At 37.8% G+C, this 16,969-nt stretch overlaps 1 protein-coding gene across 1 annotated transcript in view; it reads right to left on the reverse strand.

Annotated features, from left to right (window-relative positions):
* Positions 1 to 16,969, reverse strand: part of LOC137281622 (cyclic nucleotide-gated channel alpha-2-like) — a 134,769-nt gene that overhangs the window by 18,899 nt on the left and 98,901 nt on the right. The window contains exons 2-3 of the mRNA XM_067812980.1: positions 10,960 to 12,295; positions 214 to 272 (exon numbers count right to left, since the gene is read on the reverse strand). Of these exons, the coding sequence (XP_067669081.1) occupies positions 214 to 272; positions 10,960 to 12,011 (1,111 nt within the window). The 5' untranslated portion in view covers positions 12,012 to 12,295. The remainder of the gene's footprint in view (positions 1 to 213; positions 273 to 10,959; positions 12,296 to 16,969) is intronic.

Here is a 16,969-nt window from a genome sequence, read left to right on the forward strand (position 1 = left end):
TATAGGTAGAGACTGATAAATGGAATAACCTTCAAAGCGGCATTAAGCGTTATTCTCATTCTCTCTCTCATTCACAAACCATTCTACTCAGTCACTGACTGACTCATTCAAGATAATACAATGTAACACTAGACATACTATCAAAGATTGTTTAATCAAGGATTGTCAATCATTCCAGTAACACATTGTAGTCATCGTAAAAGACGGACTCACCTACAATTGTAGCGAATATAAAGACTCCAATGAGGTAACTGACGATAACAAAAACATATCTGAAAACATAAAGAAACATCAGGATGTCACAATTTTTGTATGGAATGAGTGTTTGGCTCACTAACACGTTTATGCAAACATACATGTCATATTGCAAGATGTGGATCTCAGTTGACTTCTCCTTGAAACGAAGAACTTTCTCTGTAAAAAATAGTTGGCCATGGATTATTCCATGTTATCAGAAGTAAATGAATATTTGAATCTTCAATGTAAGACTACTCCTAATTTCCTGTATGTAAATAATGCAACGGTCATCATTTTGCAGATCCCCCCCCAAAAAAAAAAAAAAAATTAAAATAAAATAAAATAAAAAAATAAAACAACCCCCCCAAAAACAACCCCCCCAAAAACACCAACCTATATTGAAACGTATATTTTTATATCTTAATGAAGATAAAAGTATATGTTTTTCATTTTCCTTAATTCCAAATTTTTTAATGTGGAATCCTGAGTGTTGAATTTATGGTTTCGTCATACTCATGTAGTATTTAATGTTGTACACGTCCAGGAACTGCTTCACTTCGTCTCCTGTTGCCACATCCACATCAAGCTCACTTGCCGTGTTCAAAGTGGCGTCAAATGAAATTGCTCCCTCCTACGTGAATACCCCTGCCTTTCTTAGCTATGATAATGGCTGGGACAATCTGCAAAATGTTAATCCATTACAATAACTACTACAGGCTGCAGTGCAGAAAATCTATACCAGACAGGCGGTAATTAGGGTGCACAATTACGTGTGTCAAAATGTGATATAAGAGTAGTCGATTCTTTGAAAGGCACTTTAGAATTGACAAACAGAACGGGATGGATGTCAGAGTCTTTCTTATGAGGAAGGTAACGTCTGGGAGAATATGTTTAATTTTGATTTCGTCAAATCTGCACACAATCCAGAATGATACAGATTGCATGATGAAAACGTTTCCATCTGCGAATTAAGTATTCATATACTTGCTCATTTAGCCGCTGAATGAAAATCTAGTTCGTATATAATCCGAAGTATATATCCTCCAAAACGTTGCAGATATCACAATAAGCTTAAGAGGCTGACATTCATAAATTTAAATCCAGCATGTATATGCCTTCTCCTTGTCAGTTGAGTGAATGTGGGTCCATCATTCACCTGATGACGGAGTTGAAAACCCTGCGGATCTCGTAATAAGAAAAGTGACACTCATAAATCCTCTCCGTTACCGAGTCGTCCTCCAACGATAAATTCTGAAGTACGGTTCACAGCCACGTTGAGGGGGAACAACAATACACGTTACTATCGACAGCACAGACGTGTACAACAGCAGTTAAATAACCATTACCACAAACACAACCAACAGGACAACATCGAACTGACTTCTTTCACAAATGCACCGGAACCAATGGTTCGAATTCAAGAACCAAATAATGAACACTCAATACTTTTCTTTTACCGTGCTGATTGAATATCGACCACATCAAACTTCAGCCACGTCAAGCACACATCTACAAAGCATGCCGCTCCTTGTCATGACACAGGTTTTGGAACCGGATGACGATGTGATAGGAGTCCTACTTGCATAGTAAAATTTTCCAAATTCATGGCCGTGAAACCTTTCACCAAGTTAATTGCATTACTGCTGTTTCTTGTATTAACCTCAATACCTTTAAACATTTGAACTCTTTAATATTTTAGATATCACAGAAGAGGAATTTATGCATAAAGCATGAAAATCCCTGATGAAGTATTCACGGACATTGTGAACATATATTTCATGAAACACCGGATGTTGAAGAGGAACAGTTTATAATGTCATCTTTCATTGAAATTTATTGACAGTTGGCAAAGAAGACACAATTTAGTATGAACAATATATTTAATATGAACCTGTAGTGACGTATGGGTTTGTATACCTTTGTATAGTTAGAGGTATTTGGAAACGGTATTGGAATCTACAGTGGCACAGAAGAGATTCTTATCCATTAAGTGTATCTACTTTCCCCATTCATATCATTACCATATATACATGCTTGATGGTGTAAGTCCACATTTTTCAATTTGAAAGAAAAAATGCTGTTTGCAGTTAACTTTTTAAATTTGGTATGAACTGCTTAAATGAATCAAAATGACCTTATCTTAAAACAATCACCCCCCACCCACCCACTCACCCACCCATCCACACACGATAAAAAAATAACCAATAAAAAATGAATCAAACAAACAAACAAAAAATATTTGTGTGTTAGTATACACTACACATACTGTCATTAAACTAACTACATCTCTAAATTAACATGTATACGTAAAATTTAACAACGTATTTATATTTAGCAACCAGAACCAATTCCCGTCCTTGTTTTATAACCTATGTTTACAGGACAGTATATAGTTTCGGCATTGGATTGATAAATGATAACACAAAGCAAGGACGATGTCTTCTTCGAGTGTTTACTTCTGTTTCAGCTAAATAAAAGAGGAACCTCTCATTAGCACGGAATATAACCTACCTTTCTGTGTTGGACATGTATATCAATTTTGAAATAATGTCGATGAAATGTTAATGTTTATGTTATCTAAATGTTTCAATCGTTAAACGTGCAGTGGTATGTTTAGAAATGCCATCACTTATGGTAAAATGATCTCTTGGTGACATATCAGATTGAATGAGGCTGCAGAAACTCACGCTCACATTTCCTGACGTGATTAATGTGTACATCTTGTGTATACTACACTATACTATCATAGTAGTCTATCAGTGTTAATATATGGGTAGGTGTTAGATGATATTTCAGCCAGTATAAATGAAACAAGATATACAGGTTTTAGATCTTATCTACGTTTAAATGTCGTTAGAAAACATGACTGGAACATAATCTAAACTTCTGAGGGACTAAATTTTAATATTCTTAATTTGTCAGTCTGATACATTTATACTAGGTTTAGGTTGTGAAACCCTAACAACAGCAAATCAACACACCTGAGTTCTTGTATTAGCATAGTTCATTAGTAGCATACTTTGTTTTCAAAAGAGACATTTTATTTTATAGATATTGTGATGGCAAAAGGAGAGATTTTATCTTAGCAAAGAGATGCAGAAAAGACAATGTTAGAAACGATGACAAGAACATGTCTTCCTAGAAACTGACGAATATCATGACGCTATGTAGTAAATATGAAGTAAATTGTGATGGTTATCAAGATATTTACAGGGCAATGTAGTGTATATTCATACATTTATTTACAAGATGAGGACTTTTCCATCATCATTAGTTAAGATATTTTAGGACAGTACTTTCAGATCATCGAAAAGATAAGCTGCAAAAACATTTCCTTAATCATAAAAAGGTTCTGCTGAGGCATGTTCAATCAGAGTCGTTTTACAAAATCTGCAAGCATTCCTCCGGGCACCTTTCGTAGGACTGACTGATTTTGTGGTAATTTGACAAGCAGGGTTGGACAGCACACCTTATTGAACTCTCAAGTGCCCAAATGTTTTTATAGAAAAGGAATTGTAAAAAAGGTGGCACACGTACTGCTGAAATTGTTCGTTCTATACTTTCAATATATTACTTTGAAAGGATATCCATGATATTATTGCGACTGGTTGAACTCTCAAGTGGCAACATTTTTTTACTTTTTCATCGATGTGGAGTTTTGAATGGTGGCACAGTACAGAAATTATTTGTTCGAAACGTTTAAAACAAAAAGAGTTCACAATTCGTTTATTCATTAAGTATTCGCCTTTTAAATGACTGTTACGTTTGTTTTTCTGTCGAGTTGCTTTGTGCGCTTTTAACCTTGATGCCGTTTTAAAGACAGAATTATGTAAAAGAAATTCCTTTAGGGGTAATACGGTATTGCCATTGCCCTTGTCATTCTATTCTTTCATCTGACTACATTGCTATGAAAGGATATTATCTAATGAGTTATTTCTGCTGAATAACACTTAGGACCCTGGTTTCGTCCACATCATTATCGTTAATCTGTGATGACGGATGAACTACAATAACATGAAAGATTCGGTGGTCTTAAAAACTTTCTGAGTGATGTGTGTGGAAGTGCATATCCTGGTTACGTCCTAAACCACTCACAAGCTGGATGCCTCTTTGTCTAAATATTTAGTTGTGCTGGACAGAACACATGTTAAGTGTGACTTCGCTGTGAAACTCAGAAAAGACCTCCTGCACACTTGTAGAGCATACACTTCCTTACACCGTGCGTGCACATGGCCGGAACACGAGAACATACAGATGTAGTGCGTGTCTTTTCAGTGCATGTATTGCAAAGGTGTGCACACGTGCGACCTAAGCAGTGTACATGGCTCACTGATGTTTAACGGGCATGTCTTATGAATGTGATTTCTTGTTTTGCTGTGTTCGTGCGTTTTGAGAGATGGGTTTGTTTTGGGGGAGCGATATGGAATGTATGATACATCCATGCGTCACAGAAAGGCGTTTATGTAAGGTTATGTAAGTGGAAGGTATATACATGTGCGATATATCTGATATTTGTGCGAGTGGAAGTATATGTATGGGATGCACGTGTATGATGTAATATATTACACATCCATGCGTCTACAACGAGACATAATGTTTGTGCGAGTGGAAGGTATAAATGTGATGCATGGATAAAAGGCACTTACGTAAGGAGTTTGTTCGCGTAGTAGATGGACCTAAGATACACACATGCGGGTACACATATGATGCATGCATAAGTAGCTCTGTGAAGGACTTTGTACATGTTCACATAGCGCATGGGTACATAATAGAAGCACACGGACGTGGGCATGCATGGGCATGCATCAATGCGCTACATTTACATTGTATGTATGTGTACCTCTCTGCTGAATTTACTTGTACAATACATGTGCATTTTCATGCATATATTTAGTTTACAATGGATGTTTTACATGAGGGTATATGTGCCCAAATACAAACGCGTTTAGGATGAAAATGCATACAAAGTGCATACGTACATTAATCTGCCGAATGCAATGAAGATGGGAGCGTGTATATTCATGACCGTGCGCTTTATGCATGCACATTTGAGTGTCCTTTTATGCATACACCATGCACAGACGTTTGCAGCTTGTCTGCTGAATGAGGCCTCGATATTAAGAATACCATTCACATTGAAGATTATTCCAGTAGAAGACTCAAGGGTTTTCTGAAGTAGGGCTGTTTAAAGATTATGTATAGCTCTTTCACAAAGTATTTTTAAAAGTGCAATTTTATTCATGCAAGTTAAGGCGCATTTGCTGGAAATCTCTTTAACAGGTGACAAGTTTCTGTCTCGCTTTCCTGCATAATAAATACAACTGAATGCCCCCACAGTTTCAATAGATGACCAACACAGGGGTATAACCAAAGCATAACGACAAGTACAATGGTGAAGGACAAGATGAAATGAGTGACAGAGACAGGATCAACTACACAGTGGCGTGTGAGACACAGAGGGGCGTGGTCAACACAAAACTGGCTGCCCTGGGCGATTTCCCATTACTTACGCAACGTTTGACATTTGCCAGCTGCAACAAAAAAACATTACAGTGCTCAGCAACTCGGTTTGGGCGTAGTAGAGATTTCTAGAGGGTTCTACAAGCTAAATAAGAGCTAGAAGAAGGGTGAGATCAATGCACCTATTGCTACAGTAATCCACAAAGAATAGTGACTAACCCTGTAAAGATTTCACAGATTTCACAGACTTTCATGTCATTTCTTCTTCATTCATTACATATTCCTCGGACAGTGGTTGATTCATATTACTAATATTTTCGTAAAACAACGTATAATATATCGTATAGGTAAAAATTAAGAATTATTTAAAGCGCTTCTTCAAAGTGTTATAAACTACATACAGTATCAAACATTCACTTCAATACAATTTCACACCATCGTAATGAAGTATTTGCAGGAAATGCTCGAGACATATTTGACTCCTTAAAAGTTTTCTAATTATACTACAATTGTTACCATTTACAAATTTAAATGATAATGTATTGCGGAAGACAACATTAGATGTGTAAGCGCACGTTCAAGCATTGTTGATCACTGTTTACTTCTATGAAGCATGGACGCTGATGACACTGATACAGTTACATGTGTCGTTGCACATGCTTAAAGTATGCAATGCATATAACAGTGTGCAGTGCGTCATCTACATCTTGACAGATATACCAACTAAACTCCGTCTATATTCATTTCATGAGGGAAAACAAAATATGAAAAGCGTTAAACTATTTCACCTAAGGCAGTGCTATAGATACTTTGAATGTATATGCAAGAAGTCAATGGTTCCGTGCGCTTTAAAATCAGCATTATTTCCTATCTACCTTTAAAATATCTAGTTTCATAACACTGATAGCTACTGATACTATTACAATATTTATTGAACATACATATTCATCAATGCTTAAAAAAATAAGCATTATATTCATATTTAGAAAACATTTGAGCTAATCAAAGGGAAAGAGATTTTTTCAAAACTCAACCAAAACAAATAATTTTGGTTGCGTGTTAAGAGACAGTAATATTATCATAATAAAGTGATTTCATTGGAATATGTGGGTCAGCAATTTTTGGTTCGATTAAAAACAAAATCCATAACATAATATGTGCTTGCAATATGTCCATGCAAGTAGAAGAATACGGATGGTATAGACATAAATCAATTTGACATAAGCACTATGAAAGATTAGTATCTATCAGCAAAACATCCAGAATGTATAAAACGGTTCTTCTCCAAGGTGCCGGGAATGGACGATGGCGTCACACACGATGGAGGGTAAAACAGGTTAAACTAAATAATTCACCTGTAGAGACGTTAGCCACTGTTCATCAACATCCCTGACTGAATGAAACCAATATAAAGATCAACCGTTAAAATATCAACCACATTGTTTTAACATCATTGCACAAAGCATGCGTTTGTACTATTCTCATTTGTGTAGATATACATGTGTATGCATCATCAAGGAAGCAAAATGTTTGTGCTGTCTGTCTGTTGTGAACTCTTCTTCAGGTTTTGTCTGCGTATATAAATACTTAGTGGAATAACCGTGGAATTAGGTGTAGTAAGAAGTTAACAGGATTGTAGTTTTATATCAGTTCAACTCATTATGGATCCAACAGCACATGATTCTGGCAGTAATAGGCGGGTGGTTTGAGTCTCTCGATTAACATGGATTATGGTGTTTTATTGCCTTACTTGATGTTTCGTACAAATATTTATATGTGCATGCTTGGTGTGCGTCTGAAAATAGAATGGCATGTTACTGTGACTAAAACTCGGGGTCTGTTCAAATCCCTGCTTTAGGTTCTTATTGTATTACTGTAGTACTGCATCGTACCCTCACCTGGACAATATGATAGGAGGTGTTATGTTGCCAGGATCATCAAATTTGCATGGACATGTGCACCTACGTATTGGTGCTTATGCACGCGCGCGCGCGCGCGCGCGCGTGTGTGTGTGTGTGTGTGAGAGAGAGAGAGAGAGAGAGAGAGAGAGAGAGAGAGTGTGTGTGTGTGTGTGAGTGTGTATGTGTGTAAGAATTGTGTAATGTGATATGCATGTGATATCTGTGTATGCGGTGAGCATGTAGTACGGTGTGTGTTTACTGTGTTTATGACGTCTGTTTGTGGTGTGATGTTGCGTGTGTCGTGTGTGTGTGGTGTGCGAGTGATCCCTATGTATATCAGTTCATGTATGTGTGGTTGTATGCGTGTGTATGTCGTGTGTTCAGTTATCCTTACAATTCCACTTATGTACAGAGGAATAGCTGAACATGTATATCCCACCGACACAATATTGTAGTTCTATCAACTTGTATCCACCAATGCCGAGCACCAGGCAGGGAAGCCACAAGCACACAGCATCTTACAAGCCGTAATATGCAATAGCTGTCTTTAATACTTGTGCAGTTGCTATCACTGTAATGGTTCAAAGTTCTTTGGTCTTGTCACGTAATTGAACAACAGTAAATAAGGATAAAATAGATTTGAAAGGTAGTAGTTGTTTTGAATGTTTATTTGAAACGTTTCGATTGTACATATGGGTTTTCATGAATAATTAATTAAAACTTAAAAACATGCTGCACATCTAGCAGATTACATAGCATGTTGAAAATGCCCATGTCATTCTCCATAGCTTGTTAAAGTTGCGAGTGTCGATTGTATTATTGTATTAGTTAAGCAAACACCCAATCCCAACCCCTACGCATATATATTAAAATAAAAAAATAATCTCATGCGTATCCATGCATAGTATTTCTGTACTGTACCCCGACAGAAACAAATTCGAAGTGAGAATGTAAGTTTATGCAGATATGTGTACTTTGGAAAATAGTATTCTGACACATGCTCATGCTTAAAGATAAGACCATATTGAATATGTAATAATTCCAAATAGCAGATCTAATATTCAGGTATAAGTAAATTACCAATATAATACATGTAGTACGGATAACACATGCTGTGCAAATCGTGTTAAGCATTATACACAAATGTAATTAATCTGTGAGTTTATGTTGCTGTTTTATTTATTTATTTAAAAAAAAGCCCAACAAACTTCCCAAATGTCATGTCCCCTAGCTGACGTTTGTACGTTCAACTAGGCTGGAGTCATGTGGTAATGTAGGTTCTAATAGGATCATATGTATTCTAACGTTTTCCCATCTTGGATCACGTTACACAAAACGTTCGTAGTTCACGTAACTCTCATATACATTCGTATGACTATGATAAACTATAGCTTTACAACAGGCCCTAACGTTATGGACGCTTCGTGGATCGGGACTCAATCTGTCACTGTATGAGGGCGATCGGTATGTTTGTAGTTGAAGGGTTCGATTCCTTCAAAAGTGCAATTCGTGAAGCCCACGTCTGGTGTCCCATAATATAGAATATTGCCCCCAATTCAGCATGAATCCTTACTTACTTGCTAGCTGACTGAATAGGCAACCTCATTACAGAACACAAAAGTCACATATGTAGCGTCTGGTTCTACGTTAAACGTGGCAGATGACCCGCAAGTCTAATACCCTAAATAATGAATTGATCAGTGTTTGATGTCTGCCAACAAAACTGACATTATTTGAGTGAAGTATATGTACACAGAAGGTGGCTAAAGGTTAAAAGTTGAACGACCTGCTGTATATACTTAAACACGTTCACAAACTTCACTCTCCATTATCCTTCTGAAGGAACATTAGCAACCATTAGCATCAGTATTGTTCATGTGCATTAGCTGGATAGTAAACGACGTGTGCATTATCCTGAACACTCCGTGCATACAGTATGTATTGACATAACATGAGTAGTACCATAGCACTATAGCATCAACTTTCATTGTGTTTTCTTTATGTTAAGTTTGTATGGTGTGTCAGCAATTAAGGCGACGTTGCAATGATTAACGCTGCTATGGCGGCGCTCTGAACATGACCAAATCTTGGCCAGATATCTAGTGACTGATGTCATGGACATCAGATGTGTTTCAAGTCATCGGGATTGATTACCCTATTCTGCAAAATGTCTCTTACGACCAGCACAGGTTGCAAGAGAAACATATTTGTACTTGGAATACTAAAGAGTGCGTGCTAAGCAAGGGTATGTGCTTGTGTTTCATGTGTGTATGTGTGTGTGTGTGTGTGTGTGTGTGTGTATGTGTGTCTGTATGTGTCTGTTTTATGCCTCTACGTTATAGTATACATCTTGCCAACACATCATATAAGCATCAACTTATCATACATAATAAAGGTGTAATTTTTACCATATTGGTATTTTTATTCATATAATACAACCCGATGTCATTTGGTATTTGGATTAGGCATAAGGCTTGTAAAAATACTTTTGACTCTTCTGGTTCATCTGCATCTAAATTATACATCACCCTCAAGTAAATATTTCCTAGATCAAAGTGAAGAAAACGTAAACAAAGGAAGAATTTCGTTCGCAAATATGCAACCCAATAAGGAATGAATATGACCAGATATACCTACCCTGACAGTTTGGGACATTAAAAACATATTACTTTTTAAGTGTTTTCTTAAGACCTATGAAACATCCACACATTCATAAGTTCTCAGGAATAAGCGTCTCAATGAGCTAACAGTTGCATCTACTGGCCATACGCCAAGCATGCATTCCAAAACATTCATGCACGTATAAAATTGTAAAAATAATGCAGCTTTATAAATACGGTTCAGCGTGGCTCTGTGTTTGATCAAGAAAAAAGATGCTTGTTTGGAGATATGGAGATATATTGGACATGGGATATTACACAGAGGTATTTGTGCATTAAAAATGCACGTACAATTTATGTTACTTTATGGGACATCGTATCCATAAATGAAAATGGATGTCACGTATAGCCTGCTATACAACTAACACTCTACCCACATCTTTTTCTCTGAAGCATATATTTAATTTTTTTTGACAACCACTAACAGCTTCATCGGACCTACCTGTTTCCAAATAAACCTTTGGGGCAGTGTCTTAAATTATGCTTCTAAATACCTTTTTGTACCTTTTATACATACCGGAACATAAGATGGGCGGTCCATTAAGTACACTCGTTTAAAGAACACAGAGAAAGACATAAGTGATTATATAAAACTTGAACGTGAATCGTGAATATCATTCATGCGATACGGAAGTTGAGATATATGATACATGCATCACGGAAGAAAAAGATCATTAGCACAATTTGCGTTTGATACTTACTCCCAGTTGGTATCCGGGGGTGGAAGGTCACCTATTGTTGTCAAAGTCAAGGTCGACCAAAAAAGCGAAGCTAAGTACTTCCGGGTCACTGATGCGTACTCTCCTTCGGGTCTTGGGTAAGACCATCCACCGACGAAACCCTCTGCTTCAGATATAAGGTAATAAAACGCTGCAAACCAATGTGCTCCAAGGAAAAGCATATGTGACAAATTAGCCACACGGAAAAAATTTGGATAGGCCGACTTTGATTCCAGCATATGAATAAAACGGAAGGTTCTGTACACTTTGAGGAATCGTGGAAATCGAATCATTGGGTGAATCCCTATATAAAATTGAATCAGATCCGTAGGTATAAGACACAAAGTGTCAAAGTATATGGTGCGTGACTTCAAGTATCGCCTAGCTAGCTTTTTGGAATCATAGACCATCAGTCCTTGATCTAGGTATCCTGTTCGGAACTGAACCAGGACGTCCAAAATGTAAAGAAGATCCACAAACGCATCCATGGTGAACCAACAATAATTGCATCCAGACTGAATTTCCCTGAAAGCTTCTCTGGCTATACACGTCCACATGTTGTACAGGACCGCCACGGTCATCACACCAAGCCAATAGAACATAAATTTCCCGTCATGTTGAAACACAAAATGACGCCGGGATTTTGCCGGACGCCAGTAACTAGGTTTCTTATCCTCATCTTCCGAACACTCATCCACTCGTTGATTTCTAGTAGAGAATTTCCTCAGAAATGAATCCTGCCTCTCCAGCGTTCCTTTCTTCTTCTGAGTCTGCATCTCGCTCGCCACCTTAAGCGTGGTCCGCAAACGCCGCCAATTACTGTTATTTGGCAAGATGCTTGCTCCTTTACGGGATAGTTTTTTAAGTCTTGATTTCTTACTGGAACTGCTTGATTCCGAACTAGACCTTTGGGACCGTGACGCCCCTTCCTCTTCAGGACTTGTGCAGGGGCCATTGGGTAATTGTTCTGTCCCTTGGTCTTGAACGTTATGGAGGACAATTTCGTCCTGAGTTGACTGATGATGATCAACCATTATCCTTTTGGGATGCAGGACGACCAGCCATTGGCAAAGGTAGTCTTTGTTACATTCACACTTCTCTCGGCTTTAGATCTTCTAGACATTTCCCTGATGTGATCAAATTAGTACCTTTCAATCGCATTACACCAGAAGCAGTCCTGGGAGCGGGATGGTTTAATGGGTGTTTGTCTATAATTAACAACTTAAAGACACACTGAACACTAATCCTACGAATATATTGGAACTGTCTCGAAGTATCTTCGGCTGTAGGTTCGTTTAGATGTTGCGGTTCAGATATCCTGAAAAAAACCAAACGACGAGCATACATTAAACGTTTCACACATATGCTGTAATTCTGATTCAATAAGCTGAGAGAAAAGAAGAATTAACAATACAAAATACCGTATTCCTATCATGCAAAGAGTGGGTACTTTCACAGACGTGTAACATCATGAACAGCTCCGTCATATACGGCACTTCATAACATTTGTCATTCTCTTTGAATGTTCGTTTGCCCAAGCTTGTGAAACACCTAGATCGATGGCAGTTGTTGTTATATGTTGAAATATTTAATTTCATAATATTCTATTACCAACTGTGCAATTGGTAATTTAGGATTTAATTGACCGCACTGTCAGATGAAATATCCCGTGGATCCTGTCATTCTGTGGCAGATGTGACATTTGCATATGATTCTTATCAGATCGTTCTGGTTGTTAAGTGCAGGCGCGAATGGTACGAACGTGCTCCAATAGGGGCATATATACTTTTAGAAACGCATTCTAAAAAATCATTGTGTAACCGATAGTTACTTCACGTTTAGAAGTATGGCGGAATGATTGTTTATCTTCACATGGTGCCTGTGTACTTAGTACTACTTTGGAACGTACAACTGTTGTTTAGCTGATAAAGGACATCACCACCATCAGCACCATCAGCCAACCAACAAAAGTGCCTCTAGTCCTCAAATTCAATTCGACAAAATTTAAATCATTACATTAAAAATCAGACTCCACCAAAGGAAATTTCTTGAAACCAAGCAAAACCCACTGCAACTAACATTTGAGATGAAAGGTATAACATACCATCAGCCTGCGAAGAGTTAATTGAGTGCACCATACAGCCATTGTACTAGTATCGAGTTATTAATTATTTCCGGTAAGCAAGCCTGTTGAGTTGATCTTTGTGATTTTACTCTTCTCCTGGCTTCTTCCAGTAATGAGTTGTTATCAATTACCTGTTGGTGTTAATGTTGTTTGCTGCACGTAACAACAACAACAACAACAACAACAACAACAAAAACAACACACACAGAGTTAACGTGAAGACTGTCAGACAAACTTTGAATTGTAACTGTTTTGCAGTTGTTAGTTGGGATCGGAGCACCTGAAGAACATCAGGATGCGTGTGACCCACACTCTGGATTCAAGACATTACCATCAACTAATGCATTTCCTCAACCACGAGCGATCTTCCAAAGACTCCGACCAGAGACTGTTTTATAAGCATGGGGATCTCTACAAAACCTGGCCATATCCAGAGTTCGCGAAATGTTGGCAACCGAACTAAATTGTGGCACCTGTCACAAACTCACGCTAAAGCAAGTAAATTGTTCACCTTGACAACCAACATGAAAGTACAAATTGAAACTATGAAACTGTATCGGCAGCTTTTTGTTGTTTTCTCGACACATTTATATTTGTCAATATGTCCTCCTTAAACGTTTCGAAAAATCTGCTAGCGTTTCGTATGCAATGGACCCGTTTTCCTTTTGCAACAGTTGATTGATGCTCCTTGGAATCTCTATTATACAGTATGCACGACTGAATCTAAAAGATGTGGACATACAGATTGCAAAGGTGCAGGCGGTTGGCGTACTACTCAATCGAAGCTTAAGTTGACTATATTAAAATTCAATATATTCCTTCAACTCTGAATGACGATAGATCTAATTATGAAGAATATTTAACAGTTACACTGGTCCCTTTTCTTAGATACAGAATGTCAGAGAATAACGACTCTCCTCCTCTTTTCCTTTGAAGGAAATATGCGTGACAATTATATGAAAGGATCACTGAAATGAAATTGAGCGATGACAACAGGTGTTCGCGAAAGAAGTAAGCATATCCTTCCATAATCAACGCATTGCAGGGACATTTGTTCCTGAAGGTAACCATGTTTATTGAACATAACAAAGAGAAAAATAAACATACATTCATGGCGATGATGATGATGATGCAGTAACAGCGACGATGATGCAGTTAAAGCATAAACCAACACCTGTTCTTGACTATCCTCTGAAACAGATGCCCGTTCGTGTAAAGGACAAACTAGAGAAAATGATACGTATGGATCACAGAAAATCACTTAGAACACCAGGTGTTCGGGAAAAGGGCATGTCCTGCCCTACTCATCGCACCCGCTGTTCAAACAATTTACTTTAAACGTAAGCATTTACAGCCGACGCTGGGCAGCAGTACTCATGCCGTGCGGCGATGGCGTGTAAACAAACCAGACAATCAAGTGATCAGTGAACCAGAAATTCCACATTTTAATGTTGTATTGTAGAAGTTCACGAATGGAACACGTTTTGGAAATATCGATTTGTTGAATTTACTATGACAGAGCATAATCATCTAATTCAAGAAAATATTGGCATGGAATAACGGCCTTTGAATTACTTACACGGTCGATTTAAAAAAATCATAACATTTAACGTTGTACAGTACACAATTGCTCAATGTTATTGCTCAAACACCCGAAGGATTCAAGTTTCTTTGAACGATAGTGGCAGAGGAGTAAGGTGGTTAAGCGTTCTCTCGTCACGTGAAGACCAGGGTTCGATGCCACACATGAGTACAATGTGATGCAAATTTCTATTGTCTTCCCGCCGAGATATCGCTGGAATTTTGCTAAAGGCGGCGTAAAACCACACTCACTCACTAGCTCTTTAAATGCTGACCATCTGTCACAGAATAGTTCATAGAGTGTATAGTAATTATCTGATATCCAATCTTATTCAGATCAGGGTGCCACATCAGTCACGTACATAATTTCCCATGTCACGCATCGATGATTTGTTGTCTTTCATGTTATTTTCAACGTATATTTTTCAGTAATATTATCGAAATGTTATAACTTATTACATTATAAGCGATGTAATTGCTACCTTATCAACCATAACTTCATTTTGTTGCAGAATAATATACTGAGGGAAAGAAATAAGTTATCACATGAAAGCACAAGTGTTCCTTTATTTATGTCCAGGTTTCTTCACGAGCTTTGTATCGCATAGCTTGTGAAGAAACCGGGACAAAAATAAACGAACACCTGTGCCTTCATGTGATCCCTTATTTCTTTCCCTCAGTATATGGGGCCGGACCACATGATCTTTTATTTCGTAAAGCTTGTAAATTAACAGACTATCGACCATATGCTGTCAACATGTGTTTTCAGGAGAGACATGTGTTTCGAGTTAGGAGAATGTAATTAAATCTGCTTCTAAGAATACATTTCACATTAGATCTAAATCTCTCCATTCCAGTTTTACTCTTAGATTTTTAGAATTTTTTTTATTTCAAGCAATACCATGTAATTACTGAACACGCCCTAATCAGGGAGCTAGCAGATTCGACTAATCCCTCGCAGCTAACGTGGTTCAATGTTCCACTGGGAGTGATATTTTTTAAAAAAAGTACTTAGGATGACTGCTAAATACCAACAATAATTATCCTTGCTCATGGCAGTCTTGTTATGTAGCGGAATGCTTGTAAAGGATGCATAATTTGAAGATGAAGAGATCAGCCTTGATTACGAAGATAATGATGGGTCTGGGTTCTCATTGAACACACTTCAAAGGAGAGTCTCGTGTTTTCTCGCATGGGAACGTGAGGATGCGAAACAACGCGAATACAGTTGATAATTTTGCATTCTCTGTGGCGACATAATGGGTGTGAGTGTACGAACATGTTTTTACTCATTTTTTTGACCGACTTCAACAAACTGCGCGATCTCGCAAATACGTTTCATGAGATTTAAACCCAGAGCTTTGGCTTGATGAACGAACGCTTTCCCCACTGGGCCATACCAAGGTCTGATATCAATTACCTGCACGTTTACACAGTAAACCGCCACCTACCTACTGTCTCGAGTCATTGTTTACATGTTTGAATGTAGCACAAGTTTGTCAAAGTCTAGATTAGATTTGCGGGGTGGTAAACATATCATTGAAACAAACCGCCATTGAACAGTTTGAAAACTGATGGGTTTACCCATGGGAACTTATGGGGGCGCGTTTCCTTTTATCCTGGGTGATTGATTACATTGCTTACATGTGGCTGAAGAGCCCGTATCTGTTGCTCACGTTCTCCCAAATTTGATGTGCAGCCTATATTTTTTCTTTGAAAGAAGTGATTAGCTTCACATGTAAACTGTTCAAAATGACTATGCGTCATTACAACTAACCAAAAAATACCAGTCAAAGCAAGCTTTGTTATGCTTCCAATCTGAGTAGACACGTAAGAGTTTTGTTCAACTTAAACAGGTAAATTTACCAATACTTTGGTTCTTTTTCAATTCACACTTTTATCGAGATTTCACATTAAAGTACACTGATATATTTCAGCTGCAGCGTGGATGTATAACAATATTTAACAATATATGCACTTATAAATTAGAAGAAATTAGTAGAAAGGTAGTAGGGTAGTTGGGTACAAGAGGAGATGAATAAAAGGCTGGAAATATTAATAGTAGATGAATTCCACATGAATTTGACTAGTACACTGGGCTGTGTGAGTGGGTATGATTTTTCGCCGCTTTAGACAATATTGCATCACCATCACGGCGCGGGACATATATCATTACACACTATCCAGATGTGGAATCGAACTCGAGTCTTCGGCATGGCGAGTGAACGCTTTAACCACTGGGCTACTTGGGGTAAGTAGGTTCTGAATTAAAGGCTAGAAAGAAGA

Source organism: Haliotis asinina, chromosome 1 (assembly GCF_037392515.1).
Source record: "Haliotis asinina isolate JCU_RB_2024 chromosome 1, JCU_Hal_asi_v2, whole genome shotgun sequence".
Classification (NCBI taxonomy): domain Eukaryota; kingdom Metazoa; phylum Mollusca; class Gastropoda; order Lepetellida; family Haliotidae; genus Haliotis; species Haliotis asinina.